General features: G+C 36.6%; 1 protein-coding gene across 6 annotated transcripts in view; it reads left to right on the top strand.

Moving 5' to 3' along the window:
* The window catches only part of cep350 (centrosomal protein 350), a 92,998-nt gene that overhangs the window by 53,237 nt on the left and 22,628 nt on the right, over positions 1–17,133 (top strand). For 3 of the 6 annotated variants that reach the window (XM_008108908.3, XM_008108910.3, XM_008108907.3), the window contains exons 22-28: positions 2,786–2,955; positions 4,485–4,678; positions 5,574–5,758; positions 7,494–7,581; positions 9,477–9,623; positions 10,928–11,079; positions 15,174–15,296. In XM_008108908.3, coding sequence (XP_008107115.2) covers positions 2,786–2,955; positions 4,485–4,678; positions 5,574–5,758; positions 7,494–7,581; positions 9,477–9,623; positions 10,928–11,079; positions 15,174–15,296 — 1,059 coding nt within the window. The remainder of the gene's footprint in view (positions 1–2,785; positions 2,956–4,484; positions 4,679–5,573; positions 5,759–7,493; positions 7,582–9,476; positions 9,624–10,927; positions 11,080–15,173; positions 15,297–17,133) is intronic. The other 3 variants (XM_008108912.3, XM_008108911.3, XM_008108909.3) reach the window with 2 other exon arrangements.

The raw sequence follows: 17,133 nt of genomic DNA, 5'->3' as shown, positions 1-17,133 counted from the left end.
AACTGGAAGGCACTGTAGCACAGATCGGAGACTGTATTTAGCAAATCAAAATGTTTTATTAATAGACAAATTGAACTTCTTTTCCTCTTGGTTTCTACTGTAAAGTCTCTGTGAGAAAAGGAAACCATTGAAGTCTATGCAGTTCTGATGGTTATTCCCACACAGTATAAAGTCCCAACATGACTGGATTCTATGTATCTTTGCACTGACTTTAATATAATGTTGTCATGACTATATATCACTGTATTATTTGGCTTTTTAATGCAGTTCCGACATGATGTGAATTTCTGTGCACCTTCAACCATCCTATGCTTCCTTCCAGTACTAAACACTAACTGACAAATAATAACTGCCATTTCAAGGCTAGCAGAAGCCGAGACTAAGCTCCGCCCCTTCAGAACCTTAAAGGGACAGGGCAATAGGTTGAGAACCTTCTGGTGGCATTACAGATGCATTGGGAAGGCAGCTGAAAATGCATTATCTTTTCCTAAACAAGATAAGAATGGCATAATTCCAAGCCAAGGTGCACAGAACTCAAAGCAAACCATATTTTCTTTTGGCCCTGGGGTAGCTAATGTGTTAAGCACATCTGCCGTTCTTTTCTATTAAAAAAACAACAATAATGCAGTGATATCTACCATATTTACTCAAGTCTAGTGTGCCATCAAATCTAATTCTCACCTCAAATTTGAAAAGTCTGCAATAAATAAAGGACTTAATGGTGACTGTAATGCACCCTTATTCATCCATGCTTGTGCTTTTCAGCCTGTAATGCCTCAGCCAATCAGCACCAGCTATTTTGCCTTTTCTAATGGAAACACAGGGGGCATCTGCACTGTTACAGTCACTTCAGAGCTTGCTAGGTGATGTAGTCTCTCCCGTCTTCCTCCACGTCTTTCCACCTCCTGTCCCACCTCCTGTCCTCTTGCCTTCTGTCCCATTGGCAGATGCTGACTAGCCTAGGGGAAAAAGAGGGAGAAGCAGGACAGGTCAGACTACATTACCTGGCAGGCTTCCGTTCTGTTTCTCCCTCTTTTTCCCTTTAAACCGGCCAGTGCCAGCTGGCATCCACCAAAGGGACAGGAGCTGAGGAATGATGCCACAACCCAATGGAGCAAACAAGGAAGAGGAGGGGGATGCAGCATTTCAGAGGCACTGAAGAACCCAAGGAATCAAGAGAGAGAGGCAACCAACCTCAAGAGCTATCGAAACTAATACACACCCTTATTTTGGCGGCATAATTTAACATAATTTGAGTGTGCATTACACTCAAGCAAATACAGCAATTGATTCCAGCAGTCGAACCATGTGTTGTGGCAAAACTAATTTCTCAGCATAGTCTACATTGGGTTTTAAAATTTCTTCTAGCTCAGTTCTGCCAGATTTTTTTAAAAAAAATTAAACTTTTAATCATTATTTACAATTGATTTCATCTGGTGCATATACACATAAAATGTCATCACATAGACATATTCTTCAATATTGATTTTAACAATTATATAGATATATATTATGTGTGTGCCTCTCAGCCTGTACGATTCTTGTGACTGAACCTTATCCTTTCACACATTTTGTTTATTTAACTCCCCATTGTCACTCCAGGATAATTAAATAAAGATTAGAAACCATATTTATCTATATACTTCATTTTATATAAGATTTTCCATTTATATTGTTAACTCATATTATGTTTAGTCATTCATTCTGAAAGTGGATGCATCCAGTTAATGATAACTTTCCAAACTGAAGCAGAAATATAAAAAGGGGCTTATTTTAATTGTCAAAACCTGTTAAGACCCAATCCTTTTATGATTTTTTTCAAATACAGCAATGGTGTCCAATTGTTTTGGAAGTTCTTTATAGATTTCTTTTTCAATATACAAGGTAATTAACCATCTCTGTCAATTGACGATTTTAATAACCAGTCATCCACTGAAGAAATCTTTTCTAATTTCTCTTTTTTTGCATAAATAATGCATTTTGGGAGGGAAAGCTGTCTTTCCCCCCCTGTACTTCCATCAGCTAAACCCAGTAGAAATACCTCTGGTTTAAATGGTAAGGTTTTTTTTTAAAAAAAAATACAGCTTGTAGTACTTCTTTGACTGCAATCCCACAGGCCTTAGCTTTTGTGCAGGTCCACCATGTATGGTATAACGTACCTTTCAGCTTCTTGCATTTCCAGCATTTATCACAATTTTTGTGAATTTTTGCTAATTGAGATGGGGTGATATGCTTATCTGAACATCATTTTTTAAAAGTTCTCAATAGTCTCGTTTGCTTGACTGAAATTGAATTTTAAGCCTCTAATTCACATTTTTCCCAAACTGCTAAATTTATGTTATAATCAATACCTTGGGCTGATTTTATTAACCATTCCTTAATTTGGGAATAAAATTTATCAACTATGTATAGTAGCATGCTGTCATTCAATATAGTTTCTGTTTTAATTGCCTCTCTAGAACTGAAAGTAACAGGCCATTTTTAAACACAGAACAGGACATATCATGTAGCCTATGGTTCATTTGCTGTGTGGACATGTCCAAGCCCTATTACAGCTTTTGTGTTACGATATTGAGACATTGCATTACACTGAATGGGCATTTATTTATTTTTCTGAAAATGGTAACAATTTTCTATGACGTGAATGTTATTTTGTTGCAACCCATGATCTGTTGTGTAATGGGCAGAAGCATATTATTGAGATAAATACATATCTAAATGTGTTGATTTAATTATTCTGATAACTTCACTTGCTTGTCTGCTTTTGTGCCTCTTTCTAAAACAGCAGTAGTAGCAGCAGTAGTCGTCAAGAAAGTCCATCCATTCCCTCTTCTAAGCAAGTGAAAAAGCTTTCCCATCATGAGAAGCGTAGCAGCTCTGTTGAAGAGGAGGTTCCTACAGCTGTGAATGATTCCCTACAGAGTAATGATATTCCATGCAATCTTGATGAAAGAGGTTAGAATTCAGCTAACAGCATAAAGTGCCTGATGTTCACCCACCTTTAGTTATTTGTTTTCTCTCTGTCTCAATAGTTCAGTGATATAGAATTAATATAAAAACAGGTCAATATTTCTCTCTCTGTTGTAAGATATCTCCTTCATAAATAATAAGGCATCATCCATTACTATGCTTTCTTTGGATCAGCCAGCCATGAAGATATGGGCTTCACTGGCTTCCAATAAGTTTATGTCAGATAAATGGATGGATTACAATTTGTAGTACTGTTGAAGAAGAGGGAAAATCTTAACGGAAGAAATCTGGGTCATCAGGAGCCAAGTTTAGATACTGTCCCAATCAAACACCTTTCCTTCTTTGATCACATGCTTATTAACTATTTTTGTAAGGGGATTGGGGATATCTGTCCCATTAATATACTCGTATCTTTACAATGACAATCTGAACATCCTTACTCATTCTAAAGACCTAAGTATATATATATTTGCTTTTCCCATGGTTCTTGCAGTAAATGAACACTTTCCTTCGTAAGGCCAGGCACTTTGCTACTTACATAAACTGTATTTCATCTATTTTGAGGCAATATTGAGTTTAAGTTGCAGCCCAATTTTTAGAGCTTCAATTAAGGGAAAAGAGTATTTTTTTATTCTAAAATGCATCCCGTTTGTTTGAGCCTCAATTTTTAGACCCCACCCCAACTTTACTATTTTTCTCAGCTATCTTGGCCAACCCTTGGAAAGTCCCCAGCCCTGTACTTATTTCATGCTGCTTTGTCTCTACCATCATCGACCTTTATTGCTACTATTGCCTCCATATTGCCAGGATTGTTTTGAAGGGGAGAGGATTAGAGGTGGTGGTGGCAGCAGGGGCAGCTGAGAAAACTGGAACCTTTCTTTTGCTCTAGAGGCAGAGGAGGAAGAGGCCCAATGTGCCAGGAGCAATGGAGAGCTGCTGCCTCATGCTCCTGGCACACAGGGCTTCTTCCTCTCATCTCCCTATCTGTTCCCCATTCCCGCCTCCAGAGAGAGAAAGACAGGGGTTTCGGGTCTCTCACCCTCCGCCCCTATCAATTCCTTTTCAAAACAAACCTGGTAACATGAAGGTGGCAGCAGCAGCAACCAAGGTTGGCTGCAAAAACATTGCAGAGGGTACAAGTTCTGCTCATTGCCACATCAAGCTGGTGGCAACACAAAAGCAGGTGCGAGGTTGTGGAGGCTTTCTAGAAGCTGGCAAGGACAGCTGACTTTCCTCCCGCTCTCTCAGCCACCACTACTGATATTTTAAAACAAAATGTGATTCTAAGATGCCATTGATTTTAAGACACCCTGTCATTTTGAACCTCAATTTTGGGGGGAAAGTGCACTACAGAGTTGGTGAAATATGGTAATTCTTATTATTATACTATGAAGTTTGGGTTTAAATTCATAGTTTGGTAAGCTGTGTGTTCTACCTTTTATGAAACCTGTTTGAAAACATTCCTTTTTATATAGTGACATCTTCCTCTTAAATAAATATTTCCTTTCTTTCAGATTCTACTTCTGTTGCAACAGAATATTCCCTCAAATTTGATGAATCTATGACAGAGGACGAGATTGAAGAAAAGTCCTTCCGGTCTTTACTGCCATCTGAAAGTCATCGTCGGATCAATATGAAAAAACGAGTTCACCATGATTATTCTGATGAGGAAGCTTCTCCTGGAAAGGCCACATTGTCACCTGCTAAAGCAAGTATTCAGTACTTCTTGGTCATGAGCATTTAGGGACTTTTTAATTGTTTTCAGTGCCTGGTTGTGAATTTTAGCAGAGATGTTTTGCCATTTTTTGGGGAGGGGATTACTTACATAAATGTTAAATACCATTAATTCTACATTTTATCACATTTTATTCATTCATTCTGAAAGTGGAAGCATCCAGAATTACTAGACTTACTATTTCAATAATCCTGTTTTGCATTCTTAATGTCACATGTTCCAGTAGTGAGGTGGTTGTTCAGTACTTGTTGAGCCGATTTGAATACTTGGATAATTTATTAATAGTGTGTTGTATTACCTTAAAGATATATCTTTGAATGTTACATTAGGAAAGGTCACATTTTGCACAATGAATCTGTTTCAGAAGTGCTTGAACCTTAATCGTGAAATATTACATGGTCTGCACAATGTCATTCCAGGATTCTGTCCTATATTTATTTTTAAGTATTTTAAGGTTGACTTTCAAGGAGGGATTCAAAGCAGCATGCAAGTGCATAAGCCAGAAATCTTATGGCATGAACACATTTAAAATCCTAAGATAAACAACATATTCAATGTTAAGAAAAGCAGCCAAAAGTAATGACAAACCATAACAATGAAGTAATCCATCAGCAGGAAATCCCATAAAACTACATGTAAAAAGCATGTCAAACAGAAAACCTTCAGTCTTTTTGAAATCCAGCATTGTAAGGGCCTGTAAGGGAGCCCTCCATTGGGAGGGCATCTGTATATGGGTTGTGCCTTTCAGGAGACTAATGTGCTCTGTAGTGACTGCTGCTTGGTGTTAGTAAAAATGTATCTTGCAACCCCATCCCAAATGAAATTGGTTTTAAATGGGAGTTAAACCACATATATTTTATTTTAACAGGAGCTAAGTCTGCCATTTTCAGGAGGACAAGACAGCTTTTCCAAATTTACAATGGAAATGGTGCGGCAGTACATGAAAGAAGAAGAAATGAGAGCAGCTCACCAGTCCTCATTGCTCCGTCTACGTGAGAAAGCATTGAAAGAGAAGACAAAGGCTGAGTTGGCTTGGTTAGAACACCAGAAAAAGTAAGAAAACATGCTAATATAATGTTTTATAATCTCTTTGCTTTTCCTTTCAATTATGTCAATTCTTCATATCAAAAGAATATTTATTACAGTTCTAGAAATTCATGTTCTGCAGGTTTGGACAGTGTAGTAACCAGAGAACCAGTTCTGACCCAGAAGCAACTTTGGCAAGGCCACTAGGACCAAAATAAATTTAACTGGTGTGATTTTAAATTTGTTTATTATAATTCACTTCTAAGGAAAGAATCTACTTAATATACATGTTAATACATTGCTTTCTGACTTGCCACCTTAAAATGGAAAGTTTTTCCCATCTCTTGTGATGTCAAAATCACTCAAAATTACAGCCACTCCAAATATCTAATTGGTCTTGGGGAAGCACATGTAATTAATGCTTGTGTTCATTGTAGAGGGTTGAATCCAGAAGCGTGTTGGAATAGGCCTTTGAGACTTAAAGCCCCCTTGTACCTGCAACAAATCACTCTGACCAAGAGGTCATGACTTCGAGGCGAGCTGTGCCTGCCTCTTGTCTCTGTCTCTGTTCTATGTTATGGCATTGAATGTTTGCCTTTATGTGTGCAATGTGATCCGCCCTGAGTCCCCTTCGGGGTGAGAAGGGCAGAATATAAATGCTGTAAATAAATAAAAATATGCTGACGCTTCTCATACAAACTGCGGGGACTAAATCATCCTGAGGAATTGGCTGTAATGATTCTCCAACTGCTTCCCAGGTCCATTGTGGTCTTGGCACCATCATTGTGATCATTGGTCAGTTTAGCATTAGAACACTTTTTGGAACACTTGGAGGCCAGCTCAGCTATAGAAAATAAAAGGGGTTTGAGGCAGGGGACCAAATATTATTTGGTTCACTCTTATATCAATCTGAAATCGAAGTTGCTTCTCAACCCCGAGTACCTGGTAAGTCTGCCTTTCTTACAGAATATTAAATCAATCTACATTCATCTTTTGTAAAAGATTTATAATATACATAAAGCATAGCCACCTAGACATGTTACATTTTGTTTTTCTGGAATGCCATGGCAAGCATTGATGATGATACATTCACTTCATATGCTGTTGGAGCTATGTGTATCTTTAAGATTAGGATTTTCTAATGCATTTTTAATGTTACATTCAATCTATGTTTTACACATCTAACTTTAATCAAAGGCAGAAAGCTGATAGAAGTAACTGACTATAAGCCTTTTCTACTCATTCTTGAGCTTCATTCCCAGTTGAAGAAAAAACCTTCTTGTTTATTTATGCCAGCGCAGGCAGATTTGGTTGGCTAAAGATTTACTACTAACATTTCTTAGGCCCAGAAGTATGCCCAAAATAACAAAATAAAGGCCAGAAGAAAACTGAATTCTACTTCTGATTCCTTTTTTCATTTTATTTTTCAGCGGTTTGGAGAGTTTTGTGCCCTGTATTCTCTCTCTGTCTCTCTGTTTATTTTAAACCGTTTTTAATGGTTTCGAGACTTGGGAAAATGAAATTTTCCTTACCAAAGCCATTTTTGTCACAGAGGGTTCTGAACACAGAGACCTTCCTAGCAAAATATGGCTAGCAGACTGTATGTTTATGCATGTGCTGATAGTGTAGAAAAGTATGTTGAGGAGAGTTACATTGCTATTTTTTCAGTAGTATATAAATAGTGCATCATAAAATAATGCACAACAACAAATATGTATATGTATATGAAAGCAGGATACATTTTATGCTATTAATTTTTCAGGCATCTACGAGACAAAGGAGAAGATGATAAAATGCCACCTATCAGAAAGAAACAGCGTGGCCTACTTTTGAAGCTGCAGCAGGAGAAGGTAAAATTATTTTAAGATTGATTGCACTGTAGTACTATTGGTTTATCAGTAAATCTTGCTCCATGTAAATTAGGAAATTTATTTGATCCCATGTCTACACATGTACAATATTAGAAACGTGCTCCCTTTCTTTCAGTGAAGAGGCATCATTTGTTCTTGAAGGACTTGAAGCAGTATTCTCAGCATTCATTACTTTGCAACCAATCATATTGTGTCTTATATCCATGTGAATGCAATCATGTTAATTTTTTTTCAACTGGATTTAAAATCAAAAGTGTATCTGACATAGCATTTTTATACATTTAGGGCCATAATAGTTTATTAGCTGAAAAAGGGAGGGGATATAGTGCATGCTGAAATGCTCTATTTTTGCTACATTGCTTTCAGAGCATCGTCACCAGGACGGTAACAAGAGAAAACTCGCAACTGATTTATTGAAGAAACCTCTTCTAGGAGACTTCCTTTTCTTAGGGCAAAGAATGAAGATTTTATATGTATATGTATATGTATATGTGTGTATATATATATAAAACACTTGTATTTTAACTCTGTGTATCTTGTTGTAGGGGTTTAATAGAGTTTTATCTCTTGTTTTAGCAATGCTGTATTGGTCAATGATCAGCATTAAATCAAACAGTAAAATAGGAGTAAGTCATACATTTAGGCATTAAAATACAATTTTTAAAGAACACAGTTGTCAGAATATGAAGAATGAAAGTGAAAACAGTATTCAAATGTGTATATTTAGATAACCGTGATAAAAGCTGAGATAAAATAATAGAACCTTCTGATACTTTGACAGCCTTCTGTGTCAGCAAGCTATTGCTGCTGCACAAAAACTAGCAACTTTAATAGTAGTTTCAAGAGACTAATCAGTTAAAAGATAATAAATACAAAAGCTTCCAGTTATTCCTGGTATTCTTTGTAAAATTGGGTAGATAAAATGTTGCTAAAGGTCTCGATATGAAGTTGTTTAGGATCCTTGCCTGCAAAAAAAAAAAATCATTTCACTATTCCAAAGTATTGGTAGGCCTCCAGCATCACTATTGTAAAGCATTTGTAAACCAAATGGTCTATGAATTGATCACTTTTAGTTCTATATGATGTGAACATTTCAAACAAAAATACTATAATAAAACAACTGCTTCTGGGCTATATCAAGCTATTTTATCTGATACATAACATGCATAACAAGTACCTATCCTCTTGGGATGGTGATGAGGAGTGAGATCCATCATCACTGCCCCCCCCCCAAGTGCTGATCTCCTGATGGTGAGAGTGATTTAGGAATATTCCCTGTACTTCCTGGCCTTTGGGAGCCAGATGAGGTAGGACTACCTGTAAATTGTGAGCTGCAGATGGAAGGAGAAGTTTAGAAAAGTGCTGTGTGAACTCCATGCATGTTGAGGACTACCTGCAAATTATGAATCGCAGTTAAACAAAGAGATTCATAGAGAGGGCCCTTCCACACAGCCATATAACCCAGAATATCAAGGCAGAAAATCCCACAATATCTGCTTTGAACTGTTTAAAGCAGATCATGTGGGATTTTATTCAAGCTGTGTGGAAGGGGCCTGAGCTAGTGAGATTTTTTTTCCTTAGTAAATGTGCTTAAGCTAGACGTGTACGATTTATCATTGAATTCTTAAGCTCCTTTCTTAGAGGTAGCAGTGGCAATAATTAATAAAAAAGTCATCAGATGAAAAAGATGAAATCTGGTGATAAGATGCTGCCAGGGAAGAAGAAACGGAAATCATGGGAAGAGGGATAATGGAAGAGATGCATGAGAAAAGAACAGAAACATGTATTAAGAAGGTTAGATGCAGCAAAATAAAGGGAATGGGAAAGAATGACGATTATTACTTTTGTTTTGCTTTATTGTATTATTTATAAAGGCTGAAATTAAGCGTCTTCAGGAGGCCAATAAGGCGGCTCGGAAAGAGAGGCAACTGATCCTTAAGCAACAGGAAGAGATAGAACGAATACGCCAAACCACTATGAAATTGCAGGAAAAACTAAAGTCTGCGGGGGAAAATAAACTGGTAAGCTGTGCTGCAAGTGCTAGAATTGTCCCTTTGGAAGCCAGCCAGTTAATTTCATTTTTACTATTTCAGTTCTCAAGTAGTAGAACTGGTGTTCCTTGAAACAAAAAGAGAGAAGGTGTGTATACATTTCCAGAATAAACAATTGAACCTGAAACTATGGTTGTCTTTCTAGCAAGGACTCAGTAAAATGATAAATTGAATAAAACAGTCAATATGTAGTTAACCTTCTGTATCTATGGATTTTGCATCCATAGATTCAGTCTCTAACAGCTTGAAAATATTCAGTCCCCTCCCCCTTGTAAAAAGCAAACACTGATTTTGCAATGTTATATAAAGGCCACCCTTTTAGTATGCCATTGTATATAATGGGATGAGCATCCACAGGTTTCACTGTACACATGAAATGAAACAGTGTATAACCAGTAGCAGGGTATTCAGAGCACTGCTGCTCAAAACACCATCTTATTTCTCAACCTGCTAGGATTCATTGTTGTCAGAAAGGTTTTTTTTTAAACACACACACACAGAGAAAGATGGAAACTTTGTTGTTGGAATTACAGATGGTGCTCATGAGCTTATTTTTTTCTGGCTGTACTTTGAGATATAGATTGACATTTACATGTAACTGATACAAGGGGCTTTGCTGTGAACTCTAAAAGCGCCATCCTTTTTCAAATTTACATAATCTGTTTACTAAGTTTTAATGTTCTAAAAGTACAATTTTAATAATTATATCATACAGTTCTCTTTTTTATATCATAATAATAATAATGTTTACTTATATTCTGCTTTTTTCTCTCCACAAAGGAGACTCCAATTGGCTTACATTGAAATAATTTCAATACAAATTGAAAATATACAAACATTAAACAAAATTAAATATCTAGTATTAAAAACAGTTTAATTAAAAACCATAAAGACATATTCAAAAATAAAAATCACAGCAGCCCCTGACTTGTTCTTAAAAACCGTATTTAAAACCCTGCCTGAATAAAAACGTTTTAGCTTGCCGGTAGAACAACAACAGGGTGGGGCCCATTCTGGCTTCCCTGGGAAGAAGGGAATTCCAGAGTCAAGGGGCAGCCACCAAGGAGGAAGACCCTCCCTCTCGTTCCCACCACCGGGCTTGAGATGGAAGTGGGACCAAGAGAAGGGCCTCTCCTGAAGATCTCAGTGCCTGGGCAGGGGATACAGTTTTTCTATTTGAGAAATAAAGTTAAAATGAGTATAATAATGCCTTATTTACTTGAGGTAAATATAGGTATGCTTCTCATTTTGATATTAAGTTCTCCTTCTTGTAGGAGTATTGCAGTGAGGATGATGTAAAGCAAACCCAGTCTTCAACCCCACTGCCAACAGATGCAGAGACTGGTAGTCCTTCTTCCATCTCCAGCTGTGAGACGAGTAGCATCATGCAAAAACTAAAGAAAATGCGTAGCCGGATGGATGAGAAGTAACTATCTGTGCTTTATTTTATTGCTGATATGAGAAATTAGATTTGAGGTTATTCTTTTCTTCAGAGTTTGGTTTTGCTTCTTACAGCTGTCAAGATAGCTTGGTTTAATATCTGTTGCTAGTAATTTTATTTTGTACATTCAGTATATGAGTGAATACAAACATGCTCTTTCCACCTACTTTAGTTATTATCTACTTTTTTGGCAGCAAGAGATTCTTTGGGTAGTGAAGATTCCTCCCTGACCTGCTATGTGAAGTACCTTTCAACTAATGCTGCTGAGTTTTGAAACTGGGATCTTCTGCATGTCTTTTGTTACTGAGTCATGTATGTGCTCTGCAGTAATTACAGAGTCTGAATCTGCACAAATTATTATGTAGTGCTTTTTACAAAACATGACACATGTCTCAAGGCAGTTAATAAATTAACATCTTTTTCTGTTTTGAAAATTATATATGGACACCAAGGGATGTATATAATTTGTCATGATGATTGATTCATACCCTAGCTTCTAAAGCAGTGGTTCTCAACCTGTGGGTCCCCAGATGTTTTGGCCGTCAACTCCCAGAAAACATAACAGCTGGTAAACTGGGAATTGTAGGCCAAAACACCTGGGGACCCACAGGTTGAGAACCACTGTTCTAAAGCATTAATTTGACCAAAATAATTTATTTCATTGCATAATGGCCACACACCCCTTTTTAGGGTGGCAAAATTAGTATTTTTGTGTTTCTCATGATAGTCACAGAGCCATTTAGGGCTGATTCCACCTTATTTCTTTCTCCAAAAGCAGGGCACTTTAAAAAAAAGAAAGAAATGGAGGTCTCTGGAGCTCCATGCTTCCCTCCATTTTCCAAAGAGCTGCATTTCAGATTTTGTAAACTTCCTTGCCTTTTGAGAAGGAAGGGAAGGGGAATCTTCCCTCCTCCTTTCTCTTTTCTCCAAGTTTAAACAAACAAAAAACAGAAATGGAGCTGTTTCTTTGAGGCTGGATCATCCTTTCTCCTTTTCCTATCTTGGAGGTAAAGCAGTTTTTTAAATTAAAAAAACCCAGAAATCAGGTTTTATTTGTCACGTAATAGTTGCACCCCCCTTTTTAGATAAAAAAGGAAGAAAAGTGTGAGTATTCTTCAGTGAAATATTATATCTGTTTTCATTGAGAAATGTTTTGTATATTATCTGCTGTGATGTGCATCTCTTCACTGTGATGGGAGATCTTACGGCTCTAATATAGCCATGATAGAGAAAGAAAAGCTGACCATTTTGTCAAATAACTGTTTTTAAAACAATTTTGAGTGTAATCATGAATATTTCAACTGTAGAATATGGCATCTGTGTCCTTCCTGACATTGTTAGTGAATAAAATCTACATATAGGGTTCCAGTATGTGTCTGTCCTAGGATTTCAGTAAATGTGTTACAATTTTCTTCTCCATCCTAGCTTTTCTAAAAGTTCCTCTAAGATACCTTTTTATGTAGTAGACCTGGCAAGACCATAAGGAAAAAAATCCCTAGGCATGCAGATGATTTGGGCGCCCCCCCCCCCCCCCCCATAGTATAGTTTGCTGGCCATGGAAAACTGTTACCGTATATACTCGAAGATAAGCCGAGCTTTTCGGATGTTTTTTTGAGCTGAAAAAGTCTCCCTCAGCTTATAATGGGGTCAAGCCGGGCAGCGGTGCCTGGAGGCCATTGCTTGCAATATATATTTCTCTCCTCTTACCCTCCCTTATTAGTGTGTTTTCTTTTCCAAAGCCTCAATTGCTCTTAATCAAGGGAATGTTTTGAAAAGTGAAAGGAGAGGGAGAGAAGTCCCTGCAAGTTAGGAAGAAGAAATATATATATACATTAATCTTATAAAAAAATTCCCCTGAAATATTTGTTAATCTCTTCTACAGATATATAGGCATTTCCCCCTGCAAGCCTTTGCAATATATCTGTGTCTATCAATCTATATACATTAATTTTATATATGAATTTTCCCCTCATGTTTGCAGGTCTTTGCAAATCCTATATACATATAGATATCTAGAGATTTCCATGTATCTGTATATCTATATCTGTATGTATACATTATTTTTATATATGAATTTCCCCCTCACATGTTTCCAAGTCTCTGAAAATCCTATATTAATCTACATATAGAGAGATGACTAGATAGATAGATATGAATATGGATATATAGGGCTTTCAAATATTATAGGGGGAAATGCGCGCACACACACATATATATCTAGATAGATAGATATGAATATAGATATATAGGGCTTGCAAATATTGCAGGGGAAATGCACACACACACACACACACATATAGAGAGAGATATCTAGATTAGATATAAACATATATATGGGGCTTGCAAATATTGCATGAGGAAAATGCTCATATAGAGAGAGAATATTTGCAAACCTTTAAAGGGAAATGCATATGTGAAAATAGTATATATAATTATAGATCTATATCTAGCTATGCATTTTTTATACAGGCATTGAATGTTTGCGTGCTACTATGTTGGAAGCTGGCCTAAGTCCCCATGGGGAGATAGGGCAGGATACAAATGAAGTTCTTATTATTATTATTATTATTATTATTATTATTATTATTATTATTATTAAAGTTATTGTTGATACCATATTATTTTTGTTGACCCTACTTTTCCACTTACAGATCTAGTTTACTGTTTTTCTTTGAAATATGGTAAATATTCAAACACATTTAACCTACTGATGCCTTAATTAATGTAATTTTATTAGTATCTATTGAAATTTACCAGTAGCTGCTGCATTTCCCAACCTCTGCTTATACCTTTTCCCAGGTTTTTTTTTTTTTGTGGTAAAACTAGGTGCCTCAGTTTATATTCGAGTTGGCTTATACTCAAATATATACGGTACTTGAAAACATTTATAGAAAGGCATTAGTTCCTCTTTATTTTAAAAAAACACCTTGTTTCATTGTTATGTTTCAGAGCAGTACTTTTTAGAAAACATATATTGAGAAAGTAAAAATCTCCTAAGTCCAGTCATTTATTTATTTATATGACAGCTAAATAATATTAACACTTGTTAAATTTTCTTAAATATCAGTTTTTATGTCTGCACCTCGCAGAAATTCCAATCAAGCTATGCTGTATTAGCACAATATTTTCTGAAATGCCAAAGATAAAAACAGATTGAAGAACTGTGTTGCTGCCTCTTGTTCTTTCCAGAAATCCTCAGATTAATCTAGTAGTTTTTAAAGAAAATGTTAGGATTTGCTAAAGACGAAATAGGGAAAACTGTCTTATTGTATGCATGTGAACAGGAGCATGCTCTATCAAAGAATTAACCCCTTGTAATACCAACTCTTAACATGGAACCACTTAAATAGAAATTATTATTTGTGCTAATTTGTCTTAGCTAGCCCTTACTGTGCTTTATAACTCTTAATATCTATTAGTAGCATGGCTTTTATTTTCTAATTACTTTCTCTGCAAGGTAGTTTTATCTAGTTTTCTATTTTTGTCATGAGAATATTTTAAAATTAAGGTGCTGTTCTGGAACACAGCAGTGTTTGAAAAGGAAAGTATGAATATGTGCAATCTAAAGATTAAAACTATTTGCTTGTGCAAGATGGCACTTTATGAACTAATTGAGTTTGCATACTTTTTTGTTATTGTTGAAGTTTTGAGATAGGCGATGGAGGCCATAGCTCCTTATTTTTTTTCTTTTGAAGACTGAATTCATTTAGTTAAGTTGACTGAACCAAGTCTTCATTAGTATGAGTAAGACTAGGCTCAAGTGATCAATATACTAGACCTTTTAAAATTCATTTTGAAAGCCAATAGGTATGATCACTTTCTTTAAGTACCAGAAAAGAAGCTCCAAAAGTAGTAAAAGTAAGAGAAATTTGCCACTGCAGGAAGTGGTAAGCGCTTCATAAAAAAATGGAAGGTTGTAGTGAAAATATGTTTTAATTTTGTTGCCTTTGGAGTCTTCTGCAAGTGGAATGATGATTGTTTGACATGAATTCAAGACTCTATGCTAGATGCTCTCCTACTCTCGCTTTCTGTCTGTTTCTTGCTATCTCGGCTTAAAACTCTTCCTCCTTATTTTGTAGACACTGCTCTCCTGTTCACTACTTCTTCTCTGTCTTTACGTCTCACCACTGGGCTTCTCTCAGTGTCTGTTTTCCCAACCTCCATCCCAAATTCCAGCTGTATATCTACAACCAATTGGTCAGGTAACTTTCTACCTTTTTGAGTGGTAGACTCTTTGATCGAGCATGCTCTGTTCAGATTGACATGACGAGAAACTCTTCATAAGGATCCCCCCCCCCCATCCTCACCTGTGTAAACATTTAAGGCTGGTACTGCTGCAGCAGTCTCTTGCCTTTAAGTTACCTAATATGTACATCGCTGTTGGGAATAGACTCTGGAATTTGTTTTAAGCACCTTACATTGACATGACTGATTTTATTTTTTTTTGATCTATAGAAGTAAATTTTAATTCAGCCTTCGACAACAAATTTTAATTCAGTTGTTTCTTGTTAACGTTTTCAAATTACTACAGAATATAAGGCAATCCATGTAAAAGAGCCCTGTTTATAGATCAGAATAATAAAGCAATCTAATCAGTTTCGGTTTCTGGCAGCTGTATTTTTCTTTTGGGGTGATTTTATGTTGTAGTATTATAAAAAGAGAGAAAGAGAAATAATGAAATGCATTTGGCCAATTCATTTTTGGCCAAGAAGAAAAACTGAATTACAGAAAATTTTGATTTCTTTCCTGGCCATTTGATTGCTTTATGATAAAACCTCCCCCCCCCCCCCCCCTTAGCATTTTTGATTCTTTACACATTCTTAAAACTGTCTCTGTGAGATTCGGGTCTGGGTTTTTAACTGAATATGATCAATCTCAGATTTCTTATATCAGGTTGCATGAGTCAATGATTTTGTTTTTTCCTAAATACTGGTAAACAAAAATAACAATTTCCTCAAGAACTGTAAAAACAAAATTTCTCATTCCCCAAATCCTTACCACAGGAATCTAGCTCCAGATTTATTGAAAATCCACAACTAGGTGAAGGCTAACACCATTATCATGACAGATGAAATTGCAGGAAGGACAGATCTGAGAAACCAGTAAAAGGAATTGGTGAAACAATACCCAGAGGCATGGGAGGGTGTTCCTTGATATCAAATCACCCTACTTCTAAGATGGAGATAATGAAGTTGGGTTGCAACGTATTGGCAAAACGGGATCACAAGCAATCATTGTTGCATTTTGGGGTCTGATGTTTACATACTTAAAACTCTGGAGCTTAATCTCTTATTTGGAGGCTTGTTTTAACTATAAAATGCCTGGACAACAGTAAACTGAATTGTGTTGGTAGTATAGCCCACTTTTGGGGCTTTGTCTGTCAGCTGTCACTGCATTGGTTATGTGCATTCTAGTTAAGCAATGGAAGATGAAAGCTAGCGAACAGCATGCAGCCCTAGCATACTATTAATTTTTCAGTCCAGTTATTAAGGAGGAGTCTGCACTCTTTACTGGCATTTGTTACGACATAAATTTAGGCAAAATTTAATTAGCTCTCTTTAAGGCTCCTCTTCCAAATTCCATATGATACTAAAGAAAAGCAACAAATGTCCCCTTGAGGGGAAAAAAAAGCCTTACATTCTTTCGTTGGATATACAGTGTATTGAATGACTTCAGTTTGTGTCAAGATCTATTGACAATTACAATATCAATTAGTAAAATATTTGTTTCTATATAAATTAGGTAATTTTTCCCTATCTTCTCTTTGCGTCTTGTTGTATCTGATCCAGTTCTACTATTTGGAAGAGTGAAAGTCTGAGGTGTTCTGTGGTTTCTGGGCTGTATGACTGTGTTTTAGCAGCATTATCTCCTGACGTTTCACCTGCATCAGTGGCTGGCATCTTCAGAGATCCTCTGAAGGCCTCCGGTGGCTTTTATCTCCTAGGCCTCCGGTGGCCTAGGGGATAAAAGCCTCATGACTTGAAGGTTGGGTTGCTGACCTGAAAGCTGCCAGGTTCAAATCCCACCCGGAGAGAGCAC

This window comes from Anolis carolinensis, chromosome 4 (genome assembly GCF_035594765.1).
Source record: "Anolis carolinensis isolate JA03-04 chromosome 4, rAnoCar3.1.pri, whole genome shotgun sequence".
NCBI classification, from domain to species: domain Eukaryota; kingdom Metazoa; phylum Chordata; class Lepidosauria; order Squamata; family Dactyloidae; genus Anolis; species Anolis carolinensis.
This window is presented reverse-complemented; position numbering and strand designations above follow the sequence as displayed.